Source organism: Petromyzon marinus, chromosome 4 (assembly GCF_048934315.1).
Source record: "Petromyzon marinus isolate PM22_M1 ecotype Great Lakes invasive population chromosome 4, UKy_Petmar_22M1.pri1.0, whole genome shotgun sequence".
NCBI classification, from domain to species: Eukaryota; Metazoa; Chordata; class Hyperoartia; order Petromyzontiformes; family Petromyzontidae; genus Petromyzon; species Petromyzon marinus.
Window position 1 is genome coordinate 13238134 of NC_133670.1, and position 21411 is coordinate 13259544.

At 41.7% G+C, this 21411-nt stretch overlaps 1 protein-coding gene across 6 annotated transcripts in view; it reads left to right on the forward strand.

The window, feature by feature from the left end:
• The window catches only part of LOC116938675 (protein TANC1-like), a 119074-nt gene that overhangs the window by 38787 nt on the left and 58876 nt on the right, over positions 1–21411 (forward strand). For 4 of the 6 annotated variants that reach the window (XM_032946137.2, XM_032946138.2, XM_032946141.2 and 1 more), the window contains 4 exons: positions 2284–2394; positions 10066–10181; positions 17244–17442; positions 20359–20646. In XM_032946137.2, the coding sequence (XP_032802028.2) occupies positions 2284–2394; positions 10066–10181; positions 17244–17442; positions 20359–20646 (714 nt within the window). The other 2 variants (XM_076057161.1, XM_032946139.2) reach the window with 2 other exon arrangements.

Here is a 21411-nt window from a genome sequence, read left to right on the forward strand (position 1 = left end):
CGTTCTAAATCGATGCGTTGTCAAATCTGTGCTTGTTAAGAGATCCTTTGTTTATCATAGCAAAATCGAACCTTTAATAAACTTGCGTTAACAACCTTCCTGTTATGGCAGCTGCCCCTGTGCTGTCTCTAAGGTATGCCACCTAATTTGCCCCACAAGGGCCCGCAGCATGGAACACGGCACTTGCGGCATAAGGCTTCTTTTGTATGAATGCTGAAGAAAAATGCGTTTAAAATTCCCCAGGTATCCTATTGGGGGGTTGTGTGATGGGATGAAATACAGTGTACACTGTGTTTAAGGGGCTCATTTTCTATATCGCTGGAGTAAGCTGCATTTTCTTTCATTATTGAAAACGTGATGAGAGACGATTGCACTTTATTAAGCAGTATTATGAACTGGCAAAGCACAGGGCAAATTAAATGAGTGAATACATTAAATCTGCTGCTGAGAACAAAATTGCAGACATATGACACAACTGTTCAAATTATTAAACTTATGCATTGTATACCAAAGAAAGACACCATTTTGCAGTGTTTTGCTATGATAGTCAGGGGGTTTTTAATTAAATGTTTGAGCTTTGCAATATTGTTGAATATATGACATAAAGGTGCGTGAAGAAGGCGAATGCTAAACAATATTGCTTGGTAATGCCAGCCTCTCACATTTTTGGCAATGAAGCAATACAATACGTGCAATTCAGTAAATCGCTCGAGAGTTCAGACACATTGAATCTGACATGGGGAATTATGTTTCCAATGGAATGCTTTAGATTGATTTGGTTGAAAGAGACTTAATAAAAAAGAGTACCCGAATTGCTTAAACTAAATCCATTACATAAATGGGGATGACATGTGCTACCGCAAAAAAAAATATTTTTGTACAGCCGTATCAATATCCCGGGATACAATTTGATGAAAAATATAGATTTTTTTTATATCCAGTTACAATTTCATTCCTTGAAATTACTGTCTTAACATGACGGTAAATAACACTGGGAGTGATAGAAATGCGAGTGACGGTACACTGTAGAGTTCAAGGCGTCTGGGTATATAAAGCATCGCTTTATTTTCGGGGCCACCAGTGGAGAGAAATGAGAAACGCTGGGGCATCGGGGCACCCTATGGCGTGGGTGAATGGACAGCTGAAGGGAGGCGTAAACGACCGTGTCTTCCGAGGTGCGTGAGGCCATAGCAGAAAAGGGCTTTCGTCTCCGGCTCTGTCAGCAGCACCGTATTGAAAACAAAGTTCTCGCACAAGGAGAGCGTTAACATAACTCCTAATTGGAGTTTGTCCATTCAACCATTCGGAGCTGACCCTGTCATTAATTTGAGTCAAGGAAAACACTCCAGCATAGTCTCTGCAGCAAGACCATTAACATTCCTCAGAGACAAAGGCATGCATTATAGAGACGATAGATATAGCGTACATACTTTAAAACATATAAATGCATATCGTAATGCAGCCTTTTCTATTATGGCACCTTTGCTGTGTGTGTACAGTATTAATGCAGCATAACCACAATGGTTTTTATTTGCACGTTAACTGACACCGATTTAATTCATCCTGGAACGTCTCACCTCCGCCACAGGCATGCCCACACAGTGCTCACCCACGCTTCTATCGCAGCAGCTGTCAATAGTACTTTCCCACCAGTATGTAATGCTTTATTTTGTGTAAATGTATTGTATTGTGATCTCCGAACGTTACACATGTATTATTTGTAGTGTTACATAGTGCCAGTTTTACAACACGCCTGGCTTTAAATAATCTGTGTGCCAGGTATTTCGGAAATGTTTGTCCCTGCAGCTCCGAATTGGAGAATTGGGGGGCACCTAGTTTCTGCAAGCACTCAGGAATGGACAATTAAACAATTACAGATAATTTTCCAAATTCAGCGATATCGTTGGGACACAAAGGCACGTTGTGTTAATATAAAAGTCATTCTACGTATCTTTAAATTAGGGCTCGGCTCTGAAATTGTAATAGAAAGAGCAGGTGTTCAAATAAGATGCAGATAGCATGTTATTTATTAATTTATCCTTTCCTAAGTTGATCTAAGATAGTAATGGTATATTCCTTGCCAAAGAGGATGCCGTTTGAACAAGCAAGACATTCGTCCCACATATCTGTATGATTTCTCACGTTAAGCTGTTTAAACAGTGTGGCTGTTCGTAATAAAGCAGGCCTCTGTCGCTGTATTAAGGTGCAAGTCACGCATGTTGCAAATGATATGTATAGAGAAAGGATTCTAAAGAAAACTCAAACTTGTTTCTTTTCAAACAGTGCCTGCCCAGAAGCCAAAGTATGCAGAAGTCCCCAGGGTTCCAGAGTCTGCAAAGCTGGGGCCAGCAATTGCAACTGAGATAAAAGAAGGAGCTGGGCTTTTCCTGCATGGTAAGAAGTCCTCTCTATTTACTGTATCAAAAATGAGTGCATTTAAAACAAGAATTGTGCACGTACTTTGTATGCCACCCGCGTGTATGTGTGCGCGCGCGTGGGGAGCGGCAGTGTAGCGGTTCCGCGCTGCGAACTCGGCTGTGTTCAATTCCTGCTCATGGCCAACACCGGTCTTGGGCCTCCCCTAGGTCGACTCAGCCTCAAATAAGTACCTGGTGTGTGAGCATCGCTGTTGGGGAGGCAAAGGCAGTCGGGCGTGGTGTTAGCCCCCCACTCCCTTCGTGTACCGTTCCGACCTTCATAGGTGCTCTCCTACAGCACCTGCCCCCACAGTCTGTTAAAGGCTATATGGTAGATCTTTGTGTGCGTGGGTGCTTGAGCACACAGAGAAAAGTGGTGGTGTAGCGGTTAGCAAGCTGCGCGAAGAGCCCAGTGAACTGGGTGTGATGCCTGGCGATGGATTGATTATATTAGTGGCGTTCATTCGCACCTGACTAACGCCTTTATTAACTCAGCCTTCAATGAAGTATTGGGGCCTGTGTGTAAACATTAGCACTGGAGACAAATGTGGCTGGGCATAATGCTGGCAAACAACACGTTTATGTTGCTGAACTGACTTTAACAGATGTTCATCAGCAGCAAGTCTATATATCCATATTGTTGAGGCACCTATGTTTGTACACTATACATAAGCATATTTCTTATAACGTTTCAAGATTTTTCCTGCAGAACAGTCGGTACATCTCAGTGAGCTTACATAAATGATCCGAATAATGATTTGTTCGTGCCTGCATTGTGCAGGAGGGATGGTCAAAATATTTTGGGAATGGAATTTCAAAAAGTCACAGCTCCCTCACTGTGACCGTATTGTGATATCTGTCTGTGTCATGGTGTCTCTGTACAGTAGCTCATCTCTAATGGGGATCCTTAGCCAGCTGAGGAAATTGCTCATTTATTGCAGGAGCCAGGATATCTATTTTGGAATTACTCTTTGGTACTTCAATAATGCATTTGAGTGTCTCTGTGAATAGCATTAGTGAGGATGTCTCCTTGCCTGAATCCTCCTATAATTTATAATTGGTTACTTTAAGCAATCTCAGTGTAGCTGTTTTATCAGTATAAATGGTTCTGATTATTATTTTTTAATGGCAGCATTGGTTTGTGAGAGGTTGGATAAGTGCATCTTTTTGCACTGAATCAAATGCCCTTCATAGTATACAAAGTTAGGCAAAGTCGTATTTTATATTAATTAGTCTTTTCCAAAATCTTATCGATAGTATGTATATGGTCAATGATGGAGAAACCTTTTGTAAAACCACCTTGCTGTTGTGGTTGGTTGGCCTATATATTGACTTATGTAGTTATGTTATCTTGGTGAATAGTTTTTTTTTTGGGTCTGCTACGAGGATAATGGGTCTATAAATCTTCAAATCAATGTTGTCTTCCTTGTTGGCTAGCCAAATAATTGAAGCCTCATTCCACAATTCACATTTCATTTACGTCTAAATATTTCGTAAATAGGTCTGATAATATTTGAGGAATGGCGATGATATAGGAAGGCAGTGGATAGACATGGCTGATGATGACTCGTGCTTTGTTTTTTTCTGCCTATTTATTTTTATATTTATTATCTAGTTTGATAAAAAAAAAATCACCCACAATTGAATGGTGTTTTATTCGACCAATAATAGACCTTTATTTTAACAGTTGAGAACCCATTGAGACTGCAAGTCTCTTTTGAAAAGGGGTGACTTGGGTCAACAATACTTGGCATGAGAAACCTTGACATTAAGTGAACATTATTCATGGGGTACTGTATTATGTGTTATTTCAATTTTGTTTTCAGATTTACCTTCATTTAATGTCTTTGGAATCAGATAAAAGCCCATGGAGATGCAGTGTTTACTTTGTAAGGAAGACGTGAGAGCCCATGCACGAACATTACTTTTTTATGTATGAGGTATGTGTAGGTCATTTTCACGTTTGGGATATTGGCTGTGACTTTGACACAAGTGTCTCATTGCTGTGATTGTTACACAGGTCCTTTAGCATTCCTCTGTATAGTTGATGGAAGGTGAGTTTTGATAATGGCCTGCAGCGTTCCTGGCCGGTTATGGGAATTGAAATATCATCTCTGTTCAAACTGTGATGAGCTTGCTCACCACTGGGGTATCATGCGATTATTATTCATTCATATATCGCCATTAAAGTAGCAGAAGACTATATACTTTGTATATGTTGCCTTTTACAGGTTCCTAGCATTTATGCTGCTATGACAGCATTCATCATTGACTTGCAGTGTAGAAACTACATAAGTGGATACAAATCAATATATTGCACGCAGGAGTACAGAAAATTGAAGGATAGAAATATTATGTCCGTGCACGCATTGCGGATGCACGGGGGGGGGGGGGGGGTTGAGCACAGGAAAGTCAGCTGCAAGTAGTAATTCATTCGTTTGGGTGGTCGTGCCTCCGCCGTCAAGTGTAAATACACGAGCGGAATGCAGCCCTTGGGGGGGCTTCTGCTTGCACAACAGATAGGCGTGTTGCAAGCCTCCTCTGCTCCAATTCGCCGCTTAAAATAATCTACGTGTAACAAACAGCTCCTTGCATTATTCATTTCGATTGCTTCAAAATTCCTGCCGCTGGTCCCTTTGCTTTGTGCCAGTTCCGCCATTGAGTTGTTGGCATTGAAAGTGTACGCTCAAGTCGGTGGATGTTTTTAAAGCGTCGTCTGTCTGACAGAGGGTTCCCACCGAGCATGTGCAGCATGTGGTGATATCAGCCAAAATTCGCCTTTGATGTGCAGAGGCTCGTCCATCTGCTGGACATTGTTCTGCAGCTGCAGGATGCGCAGGAGTCCACAGTTGCGCTGTGACCGGAAAACAGACGGGCGGCAGACTGAAGACCACCCGTTCTTATAGTGAAAACATCGTGTGTAAAATAAATCTCATTACAATTTCCGATATTATTAAAGCAATTGTGCATGCATTTTATTTCATTGTTTTGTATTTGGCTTTTATGTTTCTTCAAGGTAAGTGCATTCATTTCAAATAATTAGTCAATTGCCAATTGTATCCATTGCCGTCATGAAAGAATGTTGTACAGTGTGTATTCTGTTTCTATCCAGAATGTTATTCCATTAATTCAAATGTATTTTTTATCAAGATATTTCATGAGTATTTAACTAACTGGGTCAGCTTGAAAAATATATTGCCGTTGCTCTTTAAAAATGTGATTTTAAGCTCGTGTCATGTCCCCTCAAAGCAATGTTCGCACTGTGGCACACTCACACCATGCACACAGGAACACTTTACTGTGGCTGGTTAAAAGCCTGCCCAAGTCTGCCTCTTGTCATGTGATTTCATAGACCTCATTAAATTATTCTGTGGTATTGTACACCTTCGAGATGGCCTTTAGAGCAGGAAAAATGGGAGAAAGAAGACATCGTGAAATGTTGTTGTTGTTATTATTACAATAATATCTCTTCCCACCTGACACCGAGGAAAACAGCACACACATCTTGTGTGCCCGTGAAAAATTAGCATCCTAAACCAGCAGTGCCTTGTGGTCATCTGGTACGATTGGCCGCATTGGTTATTGTTTGAAGCAGGCTGTTGTCTTGAGGGAGGAGACTGAGTTTAAAGGATTGTGAAATGGGAACAAGGTTCAAAGAAATGCATGGTATGTTTGAATGAGTATATATATGTGTGCAGGCCATGTTGGGGTACTGTGACTGGGGAGTTTGTTTAAGCTCGCCAGGAAAGGAAAGTGAATTTTGCAAAGCTATCTCATTTTGCCTCTGTTTCCAACCTCCTTATTTTTTAAATAGTTTCACATGCGGGTTTTTATATATTCTTGCCTCATTTGTGTGGCATAGGTTTTTTTAAGACGTTAAATTGAGTAAAATGAGGTTAGGCGATTCAAGCGCTTCATTATGTGATGTTGTTTGCATTCCCAACTTTATTGCCAGCCTGGGTGCTCATGATGGATTGCCATCATAATGCCTCTTGACCTGCTTGGTTTTGTAATGCTTAGAAAGTGGTGTCATTCAAGAATGCTGCTCATCTGTTTAATGCAGCTGTTGTAGCATTGCTCCTGTGCTCAAGGCGATATATATCATATAAAATGACACTCCAGAGTATACTGGTTTGTCCAGATTATAATCCTTTGAAACGCTTTTGCATTCTTTTAATGTTCTAACGCTTGTTTTTGTACATATTTCAAATGCCCGAAGTATTAATTATGCCTGGCAGTTGTGGCACGGGACCTTATGCATTGTTTTGATCAGGCATCCTTTGGCCATCTATCTCCAAAGCTGCCAAAAAGGGAATTCAGATCACAGTTTGAGGAATCACTGCATGCCTTGCAAAAGTTGAGCTTTGAAGCTTTTGTTCTCTGAGCTAGCTTGCACCACAAACAAATAAAATATGTAAAAAGTACAACTTGAGCGTTCAAGCCAGTCAGATTCTAAGTAATAATAACATAGCCACATAGTTCTGTCTGAAGTGTTACTTCAAGAGCAACACAATTATGGGAATAAGTGGCATTATTCCAGCCAAATATTAAGAAAGAGATTCTTGATTTTTAATCTCCCTGGATATAGCAAATTCATTCTTACAATTGAGTGGCTTGTCAATTATTTTACTTGAATGTGTTGTTTTAACACATTTATAATATTTAATATAAGAATGATTTTGGTCAACTGATGTGTATAATTGTTTGTTTGAGGATGATGTAATTTATTCAATGATCTTTTTGGGGCACCAGTCAAATGAAATTCCCTTTTGTCCACAAATACGGCCTGAAACTATTTTTCGAAATAGCTTGATACCAAATTACCAGGCAGCAATCCTGAAAAAGTGGAAATGTGTACCTCCATGGTTTCTGTAAAATTAGTTCATGATTCAGATTGATGCATAAAATAGAAATTATACACCTCTTCATAACTCCATAATATAGTTTTTTTGGGGTTAGATTGCGTGAATATAAATGTGTCGTTAAACCCGCCACCACCCGACACAGCCAATTAGTAAGGGTTGTCACGTAAACAGAACATGCTAATTCGTTACTAGTACAGCAGACCGGTGTGTTGGAGAGCAAATCCACAAACATTTACAATCTGAGCACGACGTTTCGCCAGTAATTACAACGAGCTTCATCAGGCGACAGCCAGATGTGTGGAGAAATCGTTCTGTTTCGTTCCTTAATTAGAGGGATAGATGTGATGACGTCACTTGTGAGCCCTTCACGTGGGAAGGGTGGGGGGGATTAAATGAATGCATATAAATTACAATGGGTATCCATTGTCGTTCGGGTTATTCATATGGTAATTAGTCAACGCACATTATGCATACACATTGCTCTTGTACCTCCTGTCGTTTGCGTGCAATAAAATATCAGTACCTGTTATTGTCCGCGTACAGGTAATCACCATTGATGTATGGTGACCTGTATAGACATGCATTTAAACACTATTATTTGATGATTCGCTTCCAAGCAGCACTAAACCTGTAGCTATTCGAACGGTTAAAATGGTTGATATTCGTATCAATTTCGATAGCTTCTCTAATTAGCATTGGCCAGTAGTAACTGGTTTTGCACAGGACTTCAACATAAAAATCAATTAAATGTCCTTGTTGGCACGCGTGTTCTCATTGGCAGAAATTTTTGAATTGTTATTCCTAAATGTGGCTAGAACATTCTCTTTTATTTTATTGTCAACACCATTCCGATAATGTCACAGCATTATAACTGCTGGACCCGAGCTGTAAGTGTTCTGACACTTGCATTGTTTCTGTACTGCTTGCCTTTTGGCGTTCTCTGGTCTAATGCTAGTGAGACAAGGCCCGTCAAGGATGCTGTCTCTGGTGTAGGCCAATCAAGTTTAAAGGCAATGCACATATTTTAAATATTTATCAGAGCATGTTTTTTTTTGCATATTTTGCCACAAGTATGTGTGGTTAATGCAGATGTGATGCTGAGCAAAAATGTATATATTTGAAATCTATTCTTATTTTTTGTATCATTTTGGATACTGGCAAAAAAGGTCCCATAGATAGCATTTGTATATATTTTTTTTAATTAATTGTCACCATTTGTACGGCCCTAGTTTCGCATTCAAAAGTCAGATTTTCTACTCAAATGACCCTTGAGGCTGTGCTAATCTGAGTCAGTGGTGGACATTCCACATCCCTATGATAAGGGGCCAGCTTATTTGTGGAACAACCACTGTTGACACCCCCACAAAGTGGTTCTAATTGTATAGATCCTGAAGAGATGATGGGCTAAGACAATCCCAAACCACTACAAATAAATATTCTGATTCTGAAACCAGGGTTTGAATTCCAAACCTGATTGTGGGTCACTCGCTCACCACCTGATTTGCAGTGGAGGCTCTGAAAGAGGCTGACAAAAATGTGTCAAAGCATTGCTTTGATCACTCTGGTAGTACTAAATATGCTTCGATTAAACCCGTGAAAGGAGAAAAACAACCATTAAAATGAAAATAATAGATTTCTGGTTGGTACAATTCATGTTTTTTGCAAAATGTCCAAGTTACTATTCCATGCACATGGTCTTTATCCATACTTCAAAGAACCTGGACAATTTATTCAATTGCCATGTAGTAATCACAGGACAAGTGGTCCCCACTTACCTTTTGTCGTGAAAATTAGAAATTGAGCAATTTTTCATTGTGTGCCCTTGAACAGGAAGCCTGGATTTGTCAATGCAGCCTTTGCTTTGTGGAAGAGTACAAAAAAAACATTCGATATACTTCGTGGCTTGGCAAGCTCAGTCCAATTATGTGGCTGCAAATATATCTTTAAAATACAGACAATAATATGTGGGTAGCTCTTATCGACCATTGTCCACTAATGTGTATCTCAAAGTAGTGCACCATGTCAGAGTATAATTGATGACTTGTTGACAGCATAGCCTTGAAAGGATTTTAAATTTCCACAAGCTTTCTTGTCATTTAAAATCCTCACATCAACAGCAAGGCTAATATTTGAAGATTTATTATTTTTGTAAGTTAAGCTGGACAGGAATTCTAGTGGCTGTGTGTAACATAGCAGTGCTATTTATTCTGCAGGGAGGGCTCAAGTATTTATACATTCAAACTTAGCGTTTGTCAGTTTTGCAATACTTTAGCTCTGGCACAGGAGAGCTGGCAAGAAATATATTTAATCATTAAATGAAAAATTCGCCAAAAACCAACCCACGAACATTCAAAAACTGTTTCGCTATTTAGACTTTCATGCTCGCACTTCACAAACCAGGAGTGCAAATTGGCGATGTAAACGCGGGTACCGAAGGAGGGCCTGGAAGACGATGGAGCGTTACCAGCTGTTTTTACGCCGCACCCTTGAAGAATGTGAGAAATGTTTATTTAAGAAAGGGATCTTCCACCTGTTCACTGGACAGTACTGAAGCAAAAGGGTGGCTCCTCGTTTTGCAGGAAGGGCAGCATGAATGCAAGCATGTTCAAAATTGTTTGCTTCGCTGACAGTTAAAAATGTGTTTCTAGTTTTGTATTTTGTTGATCGGAATGTTTCCCCTCAAAATTTCCTAAGCGATACCTTTGTTGAGCACAGCTTTTTGGTTCTAATCCTGACCTTCATCTTTGAGAGAATGATCATGCTGTCTCACGTTGGGCTGGCAGATGCAGAGAAGGAGTGCAGTGTCCAGGAGACTGCGGACGCGTTGATGACGCGCCTGGGACTCCTGCTGGGAAGCAAGGCAGCGGCGTGTAGTGTCCCCGAGAGAGCCGACACAAAGGTACGTACATCCTCGATCACTGCGACAAATGTGGTATGCTGGGGTTGAAATGTGAATGGGCGTGTATTCTCAGCGTTGAGGATATGCAATGGTTGCGTAATTTTTCCTGCCTTGTTGATTTGCATAGCATTTTGCCATGAACTTTTGTAAAAAAAAAAATCCCGCTTTGTGTAAATATGCTTGCAAGCTACAAATCGCTTCTGAAGTGACTCTTTTTGTTCCAATCCACTTTGTAGGAGAGTCGAAGGTTATATCCAAGTCAAAAACATATTCCCTGAATCCTAAGCATTAATCCTAGGAATCGTTTCACTTGTGCCGCTGTCATGGCAGGCTTAATGCAATAAAACTATACATCACGTATGTTATACACTTGAGATTAAACCTGACAACAGCTTTGCCCTGGCTACCGTTGTCTTGTCCACTTAATTGTGCAACCGTTCTGACGTGTAAGCTCTTTTTATGCACTGTCCCAGATTGTGAGCTTTTAGAAAACTGTTGCTGTTAAGCTCTATGCGCGTTGAAATTCTGCCCGCCTCTCCTGCATTACCATGGGGGAAGTATCACATAACTGTAATTCAGTCGGACATGACGTGTCTAGTTATTGGTTTCTGCACGGAGGTAAGCGGCTATGGGTGAAATCTGCCTTCCCTGAACGGCTTAGAGAAGGCGAGGCTTTTAAATGTAGCCTAACTCATCACAGGTGTGCACACATATAGTGTAATGGCTAAGCGCGCTTGTGTAAACCTTGTCAAATTCTGTTTTTAACAGGGAACGGTTCTGCAGCACACCGCAGTTTAGCTGCGAGCGGCTTAGGTTATGCGAACACGGTGATTAACCGCAAGTTGTGTGACGTACACAACCTGCCATTCTGAAACATGTAAGGCGAACTACAAACAACGGGGTTTTGGGTTTGTGTTTAGAAGAAGAATAAAAAAAAATATACTATTCAAAGTAAAACAACCTTCTACGTGACTGCACTGGCAACGATTGCCCACTTACGGCACGGATGAGGGCGGTGGGGCTGGGTGAACGGGACTGTGTTTCTCATTTCTTTCCCGCTCCGTTCGTATTGACTCTCGCTCCGACGTGCAACAGCCGGGCCGCATAGGGGCCATCCATTTAGTGCGTACGCATGGAGTGGGGACGGGGGGTTAACCCAAATGCGTACACTTGCATATGGGGTGGGGGTCTACTGACAATGTGCGTACGCATAGGAAACGGGGGGGGGGGGGGGGTGAAGCCTCGATAATAATTTGCCTACATTGGCCTTCAAATTAGATAGTCCGGCGGTGGACTATCTGTTTGCTTAAACGCGTTAATATTATGAATCATTGATCGTTTCTGCATGGATTAAATATCGGCCGTTCTATAGGATTCGGGGGGGGGGGGTAGGGGGGTGTGCGTCAAAAGTACGTACGCAGGTGAGGAGGGGAGGGGGGTAAAAAGTACGCATGCGTACAGCGAGGGTTGGAGGGGGTCAAGTTTTGACATATTTTTTGCGTACCTACTCAATGGATGGCCCCTAAATAGCGCGTGTTGTCGCCATTCCTCGCGCCGCTCGCTCGGTTCCTCCCAAGCGACACGCTCTCGCCGGGGTTTCTGCTGGGAGCGCCGCTGCTTGACACAGAGGCCGTGGTGAGGAGCAGTGTGTGTTGAGCGGGTGAGCGCGGGCAGCGTTGCTGACCTGAATACAAGAGACTGTTTTGTGCCGCGCACGGGAGGCCAAGCCAGAGCCCCCCCCCCCCCATTAATCATCCGTTTCCAAAGCGTAATTAGACAAAGAGCATCCGTGAGAGCGCCGTTCTGGTTCTTTTTTTACGCGTAAGGGAAATGTAAGGCTTTATTTTTACTCTTAACGTGAGCTGACAGAATTTGGCAGTGTTAACTAAAGCTTTATCAGGATTTCACTTGATTCGGCACATGTTTTTTTGAAAGGAGCTGCATCTAACGATGAATTGTGTAATCATATGAGGCTACATTGCAGTCCATAGTAAACTCGGGTAGTTACCAGCTATATTACATGCATTTTTGTATCATCAAGCATACCGTTATTTGTTTGGTGGTTAATAAAAAGTTTTCATTCGGTGACTTTCGATAGGATTCTGAGCCAAACTAAAGGGTATCTTAACAGGACAGGGATTCCGTATCAGGTCTCCATAGTTGCATGTGGTGCAAGCTAGAGGTTTGAACATAATTTCCATTTCAAGCTGTGCTCTTGTCTGTAAATTTGAGCCAGCTCATTTTTAGTCACATTTAAACAAAATGTGGCACATCACAGCCCAGAATTTGCCATAAATTAAGATGAATGTGTTCAATATGAGACTCAAAATGTATGTTCTCATCGTTCCATAAGCCTACATATTGTTGCTATAATCCATACAGTGTCTACTGCCACTTTGGATTGCTTAAAAAAAAACGTAGCATTGAACTGTAACACATTTAAAAACTGTTGCTTTTCCATCCTGTTGTACCAAAGAAAAAAAATGCAACTTTAGTTTAAAATCTACTAGTGATTGTAATGTTATTAGGGAATATCTATAAACAAGGTAGTTAATTGAAGGTTGCTTACAGTGAGGTACTTTTGGGAAACCTGAATATTTATTAAACCAAAACATTAACAAACCGACTAGCTCTAGCAAGTTGCGAGGTTCAAAGGCGGTGAGGACCGCAACGTCGGTATCAACAGGAAGGATCGTTGCTATGTGTAAAACTGGGCTCGCCGCATGACAACGGAGCTGAAATAGTGAACCTTGGACGTGACTGGGTTGTTTGCCCAGGCATCTGAGAGAGAAGGGTCACTCACAAGTTTTTTTGCCTCTTGCTTCTAAGTAACTGGACACGTAATGAAAAATAATTACTGTATACGTTTTATGCATGTCACTGGGAAATGCTCTATAATCTCTATAAACTACAGGGATGTGTCTTTTGGGTTCTTTCGGTAAAGTCACGTAGAATGGAAATAAAATAATAAGAATAAAACATAATAAAATAAAATTCTCACGACGTTTCGGCCACAACACACGTAGCCTTCTTCAGGTGAAGAAACAGGACTGTCCAGAAGACAGCGCTTGAGTGAACACTGCCAAGCAAGTGCAGCGTCTTTTTAAGCTGTGTGGGAGGAATTAACATATGAATAGGGACAAGCTTCGGAACGGATGAGTGGGGGGGGGGGGGTAAAAAAGGGATACAACAAAACCGCCACAGTGCTCTGTTCTGTATTGAATTATAACTGTGCTATAAACTGGACTACTATACAATACAATATTATACCTTGCAATCTAAACTACATGGTATAATATCATATCCATAGACAAATTCCACCTTTGAATTATACAATGCGTTACTATACAATACCCTATACTTTAGACTATACAATTTTAGACTTGTAATATTACACTGTCTTATTCTATCAACTCTACTGTATACCACATTGCTGTATATTCACTATACAATTACGATACTATATATTGCCCCATGAATTATGTTAAACATTACAATGTTATACTCTTCATTATTATTATACAATATGCTATAAGCCATACCATTGACTGTCGTGTGAAAGGTATTAAGAGGCAGTGCCTGCGAATGGACTGCGGTCTGAAGGTCACCGTAAAATACAATCAATTAAGAACCGAAATGGTTTATAACATCTTTCCAATGGTTACTAAGCCAGAATCCATATTATCGGTTGAAATTGGCTGTGTTTGTATATGTGGATGGCCTCATGAACGAATCTCTCATGGTAGCCGGATGGCTTGCAGAGAACTTCCGTCTTGGAGAAGTCAATGTCATGTGAGCCCATTGAATTTATAACAGTGATCTGCCACGGCTGAGGAGTTCGTCCTACCGTGTTTCAAGTCTGCTTTATGTTCACGGATGCGGTCCGAGATATCTTTTTCGACTTCCATGGAAGTCAAAAAAGATGGCAAGCTACCCTTTTTGGATGTACTAATTAAAAGGAGACCTGATGGTTCAATGAGCCACTCTGTCTACAGGAAAGCTACCCATACGGATGCTTACTTTTAACCGGATTCCCACCACCATCCATTCTACGTGACTTTACCGAAAGAACCCAGAAGATGAATCCCTGCAGTCACGAAAGCTTTAAATCGAAATTTTACAGGAATGTGGTTTAAATAATGCAATAAAATGTTACTTTTGAAAGATATTATTCTGAATCTGACCGTTTTGCCTTAGCATAACACGGCGTGACAACTGCTGTTCAAATGGTTTCTAGGTTTGCTGTTAGATTTTTATTCAGTCATGTGTGGAAACATCACGAGACAATCCACAATGGCCCCAGAGTCAGTCGGTGCTGGCGTCTTCCACGAGGAGCTCATAAAACCACAACGGCTGCCCACGTTTAAAGCGTAAACAAACAAGGAGCATAATGCACAATGGTATAAACGGCTCGCACCTCGCCGTAACATACAAACGCCCCTTCTCACGCGCCGCCAGTGATAAGCGCTCCTAATCTTCAGAGCTCGCCGCCAAGCCACCCACACGAGCCAGCCCCCCCCTGTTGTGCAGCCTGTTGCGCGTCCAGTGCGAGCGCCCTTTCTGCTCGGCGCTACAGGGGGGATGCGTTTCTCATCGTCCGCAGAAAATTGTATAATTGGTCTGCTTGGGGAACGACGTTTCCACCAGACAAGGTGTCCGGGTTCCGATTTTTTGTTGAGCGGAAGACGAATCGCGCACTAAAGAAAGGTTTGTTGGTTTTCATTTTTACTTGCAAGTCCTAGCTTATGCTGTTATGCATTTTATTTTCCTGCAAAATAATGTTTCTCAGTACAATGTGGAGTTGCGGCTGTTTATTATCTACTGTTGTAATCACTAACTCATGAAGGCTTTGGCTAATGCAGAGATATTCTCACGGCAACAGGGATCAAACTTGATCTATACCAACATGGTTGTATTTGTCTACATGGGCTTATGTTGACTTTAGCATCTGCTCTTGTTAATGATGTTTCAAAGTTGCTTCAAGGGAGTTCTGTTTTTGTTTCTTCATGGGAGTACTATTTTCCCTCCCCAAGCAATTATATTCATACTTATTATTAATGCTATTAGATTGTTCCTTTGTAAATTACATAATTTTATAAATTGCTTACGCCTTTCACAGTGAATACTTTCTTTTCAGAAGTAAAATGAAAAGAAATTGTATCAATGTAATTGACGATGGATTCCTCTTGAAGGACCACTGGAATTGTAATTAAATTATTTTATGCCAAAATTTGTTTTGTGCATCAGATTTTACCTATCCCTGTCAGAAAAGAAACAAACATAGCAATAAATATCGTAATGACTGTAATTGCTCATGCTGAATGGAGGTGAAGCGCATGGCTGAGCAGAGATCCCAATCTGCTCTGTTGGCGGCGGTAGACACGAATGCCAGCACTGTTTTGCCGGAATCCTTGCCCACGACACAGCGGACTTGAACCGATGTGTCCTGAGACTGGCGGTGGGCGTAGAAATGTTCGGTTATCTGAACGTGTATTCTGCCCACCTCACTCCTCGTGCGACTGACGCTCTTGTCAGTTGCGATGAGGGATGTCCTCGCCATGTTATGAGGGCAGCATTTCCCTTACGCCTTGTATGCCGTGCTGGGTACTGAGCAAAAGGATCGAAGTGTTTTGAAATAAGGGCCTGGTGCTCGTGCAGCCAAGTCGCCCACCACTGCTGGTGGCTGGGGCTCATACACTCTATAGATAATGGAGTGTGAAGCCTTTTCAACCTGTGGAGCAGCAGAGAGCTTTGATTCCCTTCCAATCTATATCTGAGTCTCTAAATATACTTTATGATGAAAGGACCAATCACACAAAAACAGGTTTCCAATATTTTTTTCAAAATACCACGTGAGATTTTAAAAGTTATGGACTGGTTTGAATCGGATTGTTCTAATTACTTCATGATTGTGTGTGTTCATCCATTTTTTTGAGAAATAATCAATTCACCAAAAGTCTAACAAAACCCATCTAAATGCACATTAATCCTCGTGTTACATGGTAGAGTGTATTCTATACATACTGACCTATCTTCTTTGGTTCTTTCGGTAAAGTCACGTAGAATGAGAATAAAATAATCAATTGATAAAATAAAATAACACAATAAAATTCTCACGACGTTTCGGCCACAACACAAGCGGCCTTTATTTTATTCTCATTCTACGTGACTTTACCGAAAGAACCAAAGAAGATGAATCCTTGCAGTCACGAAAGCTTTAAATCATACTGACCTATTTAGCAAATATGCATGACAATAATATGCATCACAGGGGATCAGTAGCGCAGTGGTTAGAGCCCTGTGCTGCATCTCATGGTGAGCTGCCCGAGTAAAATTCCTCACTACAGCAGTGGCAAGTGATAGCTTGATTGGTCCTGGCCCCCTTGCTTCACCAACGCGCATTGTCCAGTATGGTGAAATATGGTGATATATACACCCACAACTGACACAGCATTGGTAGGCCATCAACAAGAAGTGTATGGAAACATGTTTGTAAAGTATTATCACATCGCAAAGGTATGCATTATTGTAAATTATCGAACAATTTCAGTGTTTGGTATGACTAAGTCAGCTTTGGATAAACACGTTTAAATCTCTGCACTTGAACATCTCAGCCTAAAGTGATCTACTTACTGTGTTTCAAGTTCTGGTTCATTGTAATCTTTTAATTTCCATGACACATGGCTACTGAGTGGAGGATTCTTTAACATTAGTCCAGACCAGCTTTGGCAGCCACCTTGAGCCATAAGATAGGTAAAGGTGCATCCCTGCAATTGCTTTGCTCAAACATGCCATTTTTGGTAGAAGGGCCTCCACTGGAAGGAGCTGTGGAGAGCCACTTTATAAGGTATTTGGCCTACTCTTCCAACTGGCCGGACAGTTTTGTGTTGAAAGTGTTCAGCTTGCAAGGAACCGTGAAAACAAAGTGCATGTTCAGGTGCGGCAGCGATAGTGTATAGGGTGGCGACCGGTGTGGTGAGTGGATGGCTGAGGTTATTTGACCACGTTGGCCCCCACTGTGCTTCTTCGCCAACCCCCCCCCCCCGCCCGCCGCTCGCGTAGCCATCGGCAGTCAGTGGCATCAGCCCGTGTTCCACCCTGACGAGCGGATCCCCTTCCCCCGGGACGGGCAGCCCCTGTTCCACGCTGCACGGAGGGCCCGCGGGGGGCTCCAAGCCAACGCCGCCCAGCAAGGGCAGCCCCTACAGCAGCGTGGGCAGCGCCAGCTCCACCCTGGAGAGCAAGGACAGCGGCATTATCGGTGAGCGGCGGCGGCGCCGTCCGTGTTCACCGGCTCGCTAACGTCGACGTGCCACTGCGCTCGTTATTCTACCGCTGCCGTTGTCTCTTATCGCCCAAGAGTGAATGAGGGCCACATGGACAGGATGAGTCTCTCGGAGCAATCGATTGCACAAGAAACATTTAGCCTTAATGGGCTCACACCTCATTAAAATATTTGATTATTTAATTGAGTTGTGCCAAAAAATGCCCATCACGTGCTTTATAATTTTAGGTTAACAAATTGTAAAAGGGGACTGGTGCCTCGTACATCCCAGTATACATATTTCATTAATACATTCCATTTTATTTATGAACGTGGTAATACCGTTCACACAATTAGATGGTTTATTCACAAGTAGATGAAGGTTAATAATAACGTTGTCTTTACACAGTCTCACATCTTCGGGTTGTCAGAGAGGGCTTCCAAAAAAAATATCATCGTGCTCAGTGAGCACCACCTAGAGAATAATGACCACTGCAGACTCGTGTTCCGGACACGGGGGCTTTCAGCGTAATGCTGAGGTCGGCGACACAGCTCTCTAAATGTCACAGAAATGATCACAAGTGCTCCATTGATGCAGGAGCAGGTCGAAGTGGGAATAAAAATATGGGCTTTCTGGCCAGCCTGCTACCGGCGAGTTTAATGAATGGTAGCCTGCACTAAATAAAATTTCCTTTTGAGACGGGGTCTGCTCGTCTGCCTTTTTATTCGCCAATAAATTTAAAAGCATTTGGGGCCGCCTTTAAAAAGAGTTCTGATTGGAAATCATATTGAGCTGTGCATTTTTCAATTTGGCTTCACAATGTGCGTGTGTATATATTTGTGAATTGTTTTTGTGAAAGTGTACAACAGTGACTTAACATCGCAATTAAGACCTTGTGAAGAATATGCTCTCACTTATTGGCGCCGTTTTGATGAGGTTGACTGGCAATTGTCTACAACCCTGTTTGCCACCATAATAACGACTTTGACGAAATTGTGGTACAACGTAGCAAGTATAATTGTGTTAGTACGCGCCTTCCTTTAGTTATATCCTGCCACTGACATTGCAGCGGTTAGGTACCCTAGTGTGCAGGTCTTACAGCACTGTTTAAACATATGCAATGCAGCTGGGCAATTACTGTACACAAAATAAATGCAATATAACACGACAGTAGTTCTAAATGTTTAAAAAAAGCAATACTAGAGTCGATGCTTAGGTAGAGATGATTGATATTTGAGCTAAGACCGATGTAATGAAAGTGATTTGAGGCAAGAAAAAGAAAATGACATTTCAACTGATAGCCCATCAATCATAAGGGATGAAAACTCCCGATAAAGCCTCTTATATCTTACTCATTGCCGGAATTGTGTACCGATTCCCGAATGCAATTTTGTTTCCTGTATAAATTCACGATAATGGAATGCTGATACGGCAACTAAAATGATGATTGATATTTGATATCAGCAGCACCCTTAAAAGGAGTAGGGTGATGTGTCGCCTGACTGACTGACAGGTTGGTTATTGCAAGTAACCCGCGTATGATGGGATATCTTCATTTTAGAACAGTCAGTGGTGATATTGCTGCTCCGTTGTCAAGTCTACATTGTCATTTTGGGTACAGCCAAAGTAAATGGGGGGGGGGGGGGGCAGGTATTGTTATTTATTTTAGGGGTTTTCAATAGGATAATGGATTGTCTGGTCAGAATTTTGTGTCACCAGGGTCCTTTGTTGAATACTGCCAGCTTTGCAGGCAAATGTGAATCAGAATCAGAAATGTTATTTATACCGGAGGAATCTGATGAGCTATAAAGCTCTTTTTCACAGATGTCCAGTAGAGGCAGGTCAGAACGTTACAACAAAAAATACTAACACGCACAATAAGAGTGCAAATTATAGGCAAATCACTTAAATATAGAAAATGAGACTAAACTATTTCTTTAATCTTACGAGGTCTGAAGTAGTGCAATTTTACCAGTGATTTTATCAAGGATAAAGGATCTGTGGTACCATTCAGTTACATGCCTGTCTCTTTATGTCAGTACTGTATATCATGGCAATGAAGGTTTTAACAGAAGGGAAGATTGGATTTTCCTGTGATAATTGTGAGCGTGTCATTAAACGTTCAGCATTTTGGAACATTCGTTGTACAATTTCATCTTGTAAATGGATTGCAAAAGGGAGTGATTAATGATATAGTACCGTTTATTTACACACAGTTGCCATGCCATTTTACGAATAACATGCTGGACATAAAACTGCATTGCACAGTATGATTTTTATCTAACATGAAAAAGACACTGGCTGTCCCACACACGTGCGTGTGGTACAAAATGAAGCACTTTATATGCAAGAAGGCACGCAGGAATTGTTCACATATAAAACCACCTATAGGCATCACGAGCGGACTGCAGCCATCTCACAGTTCCTATTGAGTTGCATGGACAAAGTACGCGATTTTAAGTTTTTAATGCACTGCAGAGGTGGTAAATGTAATGTCTGAGTGAGTAACCCCAAATGCTATAATTCCTGTTTGTACGAGGCAACATCATCACTTTATTTCCAGCGAGCTTCATGAAAGTATTAAAAATGTCACTCGTGTGTATAGTGATGAGTTTTACTCGTATGTTTCTGTATTCAGCCATTTTGAATGCCTCCTTGGGTAAAATTACACCCTTTTAAAAAATGCACATAGTCTGCATTTTTTGTGGTGATCAAGTATGCTAACCTAAATGCTCAGGCATCTTAAAAGAATGGTAACATTTGAATATCAGGTGATCCTTTAACACCAAACCATTTTGTGCCCATGTTTGTATTTGGCATCAAACAAAGACACCAAACACGTGGAACCAAAAAAAAACATAAAAACAGTGATTGAAGGATATATTTATTTATTTTGCTCTTCTTCTTTTCAGCCACAATAACGAGCTCCTCAGAAAATGTGGAACGGAGTGGCTGCAGCCTGGAGCGGAGTAAGGAGGAAAGTGGGGAAGGTGGCGATGGAGGGAGCACGGGCACGAGTCCCTGGCACCACCCAGGCCAGGCCGGGCCACAGGGAGAGCCGACCGGTGCCGCTGGGACCAGGCCATCTGTGTGCAGCCAAAGTCTGAGTCGCACGTTGGAGGGGGCGGCCGGAGCCACCCAGCTGCCTATGCAGGAGGCCGTGTCTGCCCACATGATGCCCAGGCCCAACTCGGTGGCAGGTGCTTGCTTAATTATTTCTTTATCTGTCCATCTCTGGCGCAACCAGCGACAAAATGTATTCCAGTGTTAAAGGCAGAATCCCTTTTTGTGATGTTCTTTTTGCTTTAATGACTTTACAATGGTGGTACTGGGTGGTAAAATTGTTAGCTCACTGCGGTGTGAACACGACTAGCCATTTCGTTTCCTAACATCATTGGAGAGTGGTGCTCCAACTGGTCTTCTGCTCTCCCCACACTTCACTCATGTGCCTTTACCAGCATGGTGAAGTATGGTGAAACAAAAACAATGACTGATATGGCATGAAGAGGCCTAAAAAATACAAAAGAATACTAATAATGTTAACAGTTTATCTGGCCAAGTAGTATTGTTGGAGAGCCCAACTCACCATTATAAGGTTGTGAGTTCATGTCATGGCTCGATTACACCCATCATTATCCAGAGGTCAATAAAATGAGCACCACTTGAGAAAGTCAACGGTAGTTATCGTATAGAGAGACTGACCCTAAAATAATGTTGAAATGCCACTGCTGGCTCCGGGTCATCAACAGGAATGGAATGAGCTCCAGACCATGCGAGTGTGAATAGATAGCCAGTTTGACTTTTTTCCTTTACATATACTGCTGAATTGTCTTTATTGTCACAAAAAAATTAAAATTTTGCCTGGTCATAACATGGTTAATAACAGGAAACCAGTGTGTTATTCGTGCCCTTGTTTGTTTATGGACTTAGTTGCTCGCCTATTCATTCAGTGCTCTGTTCATTGT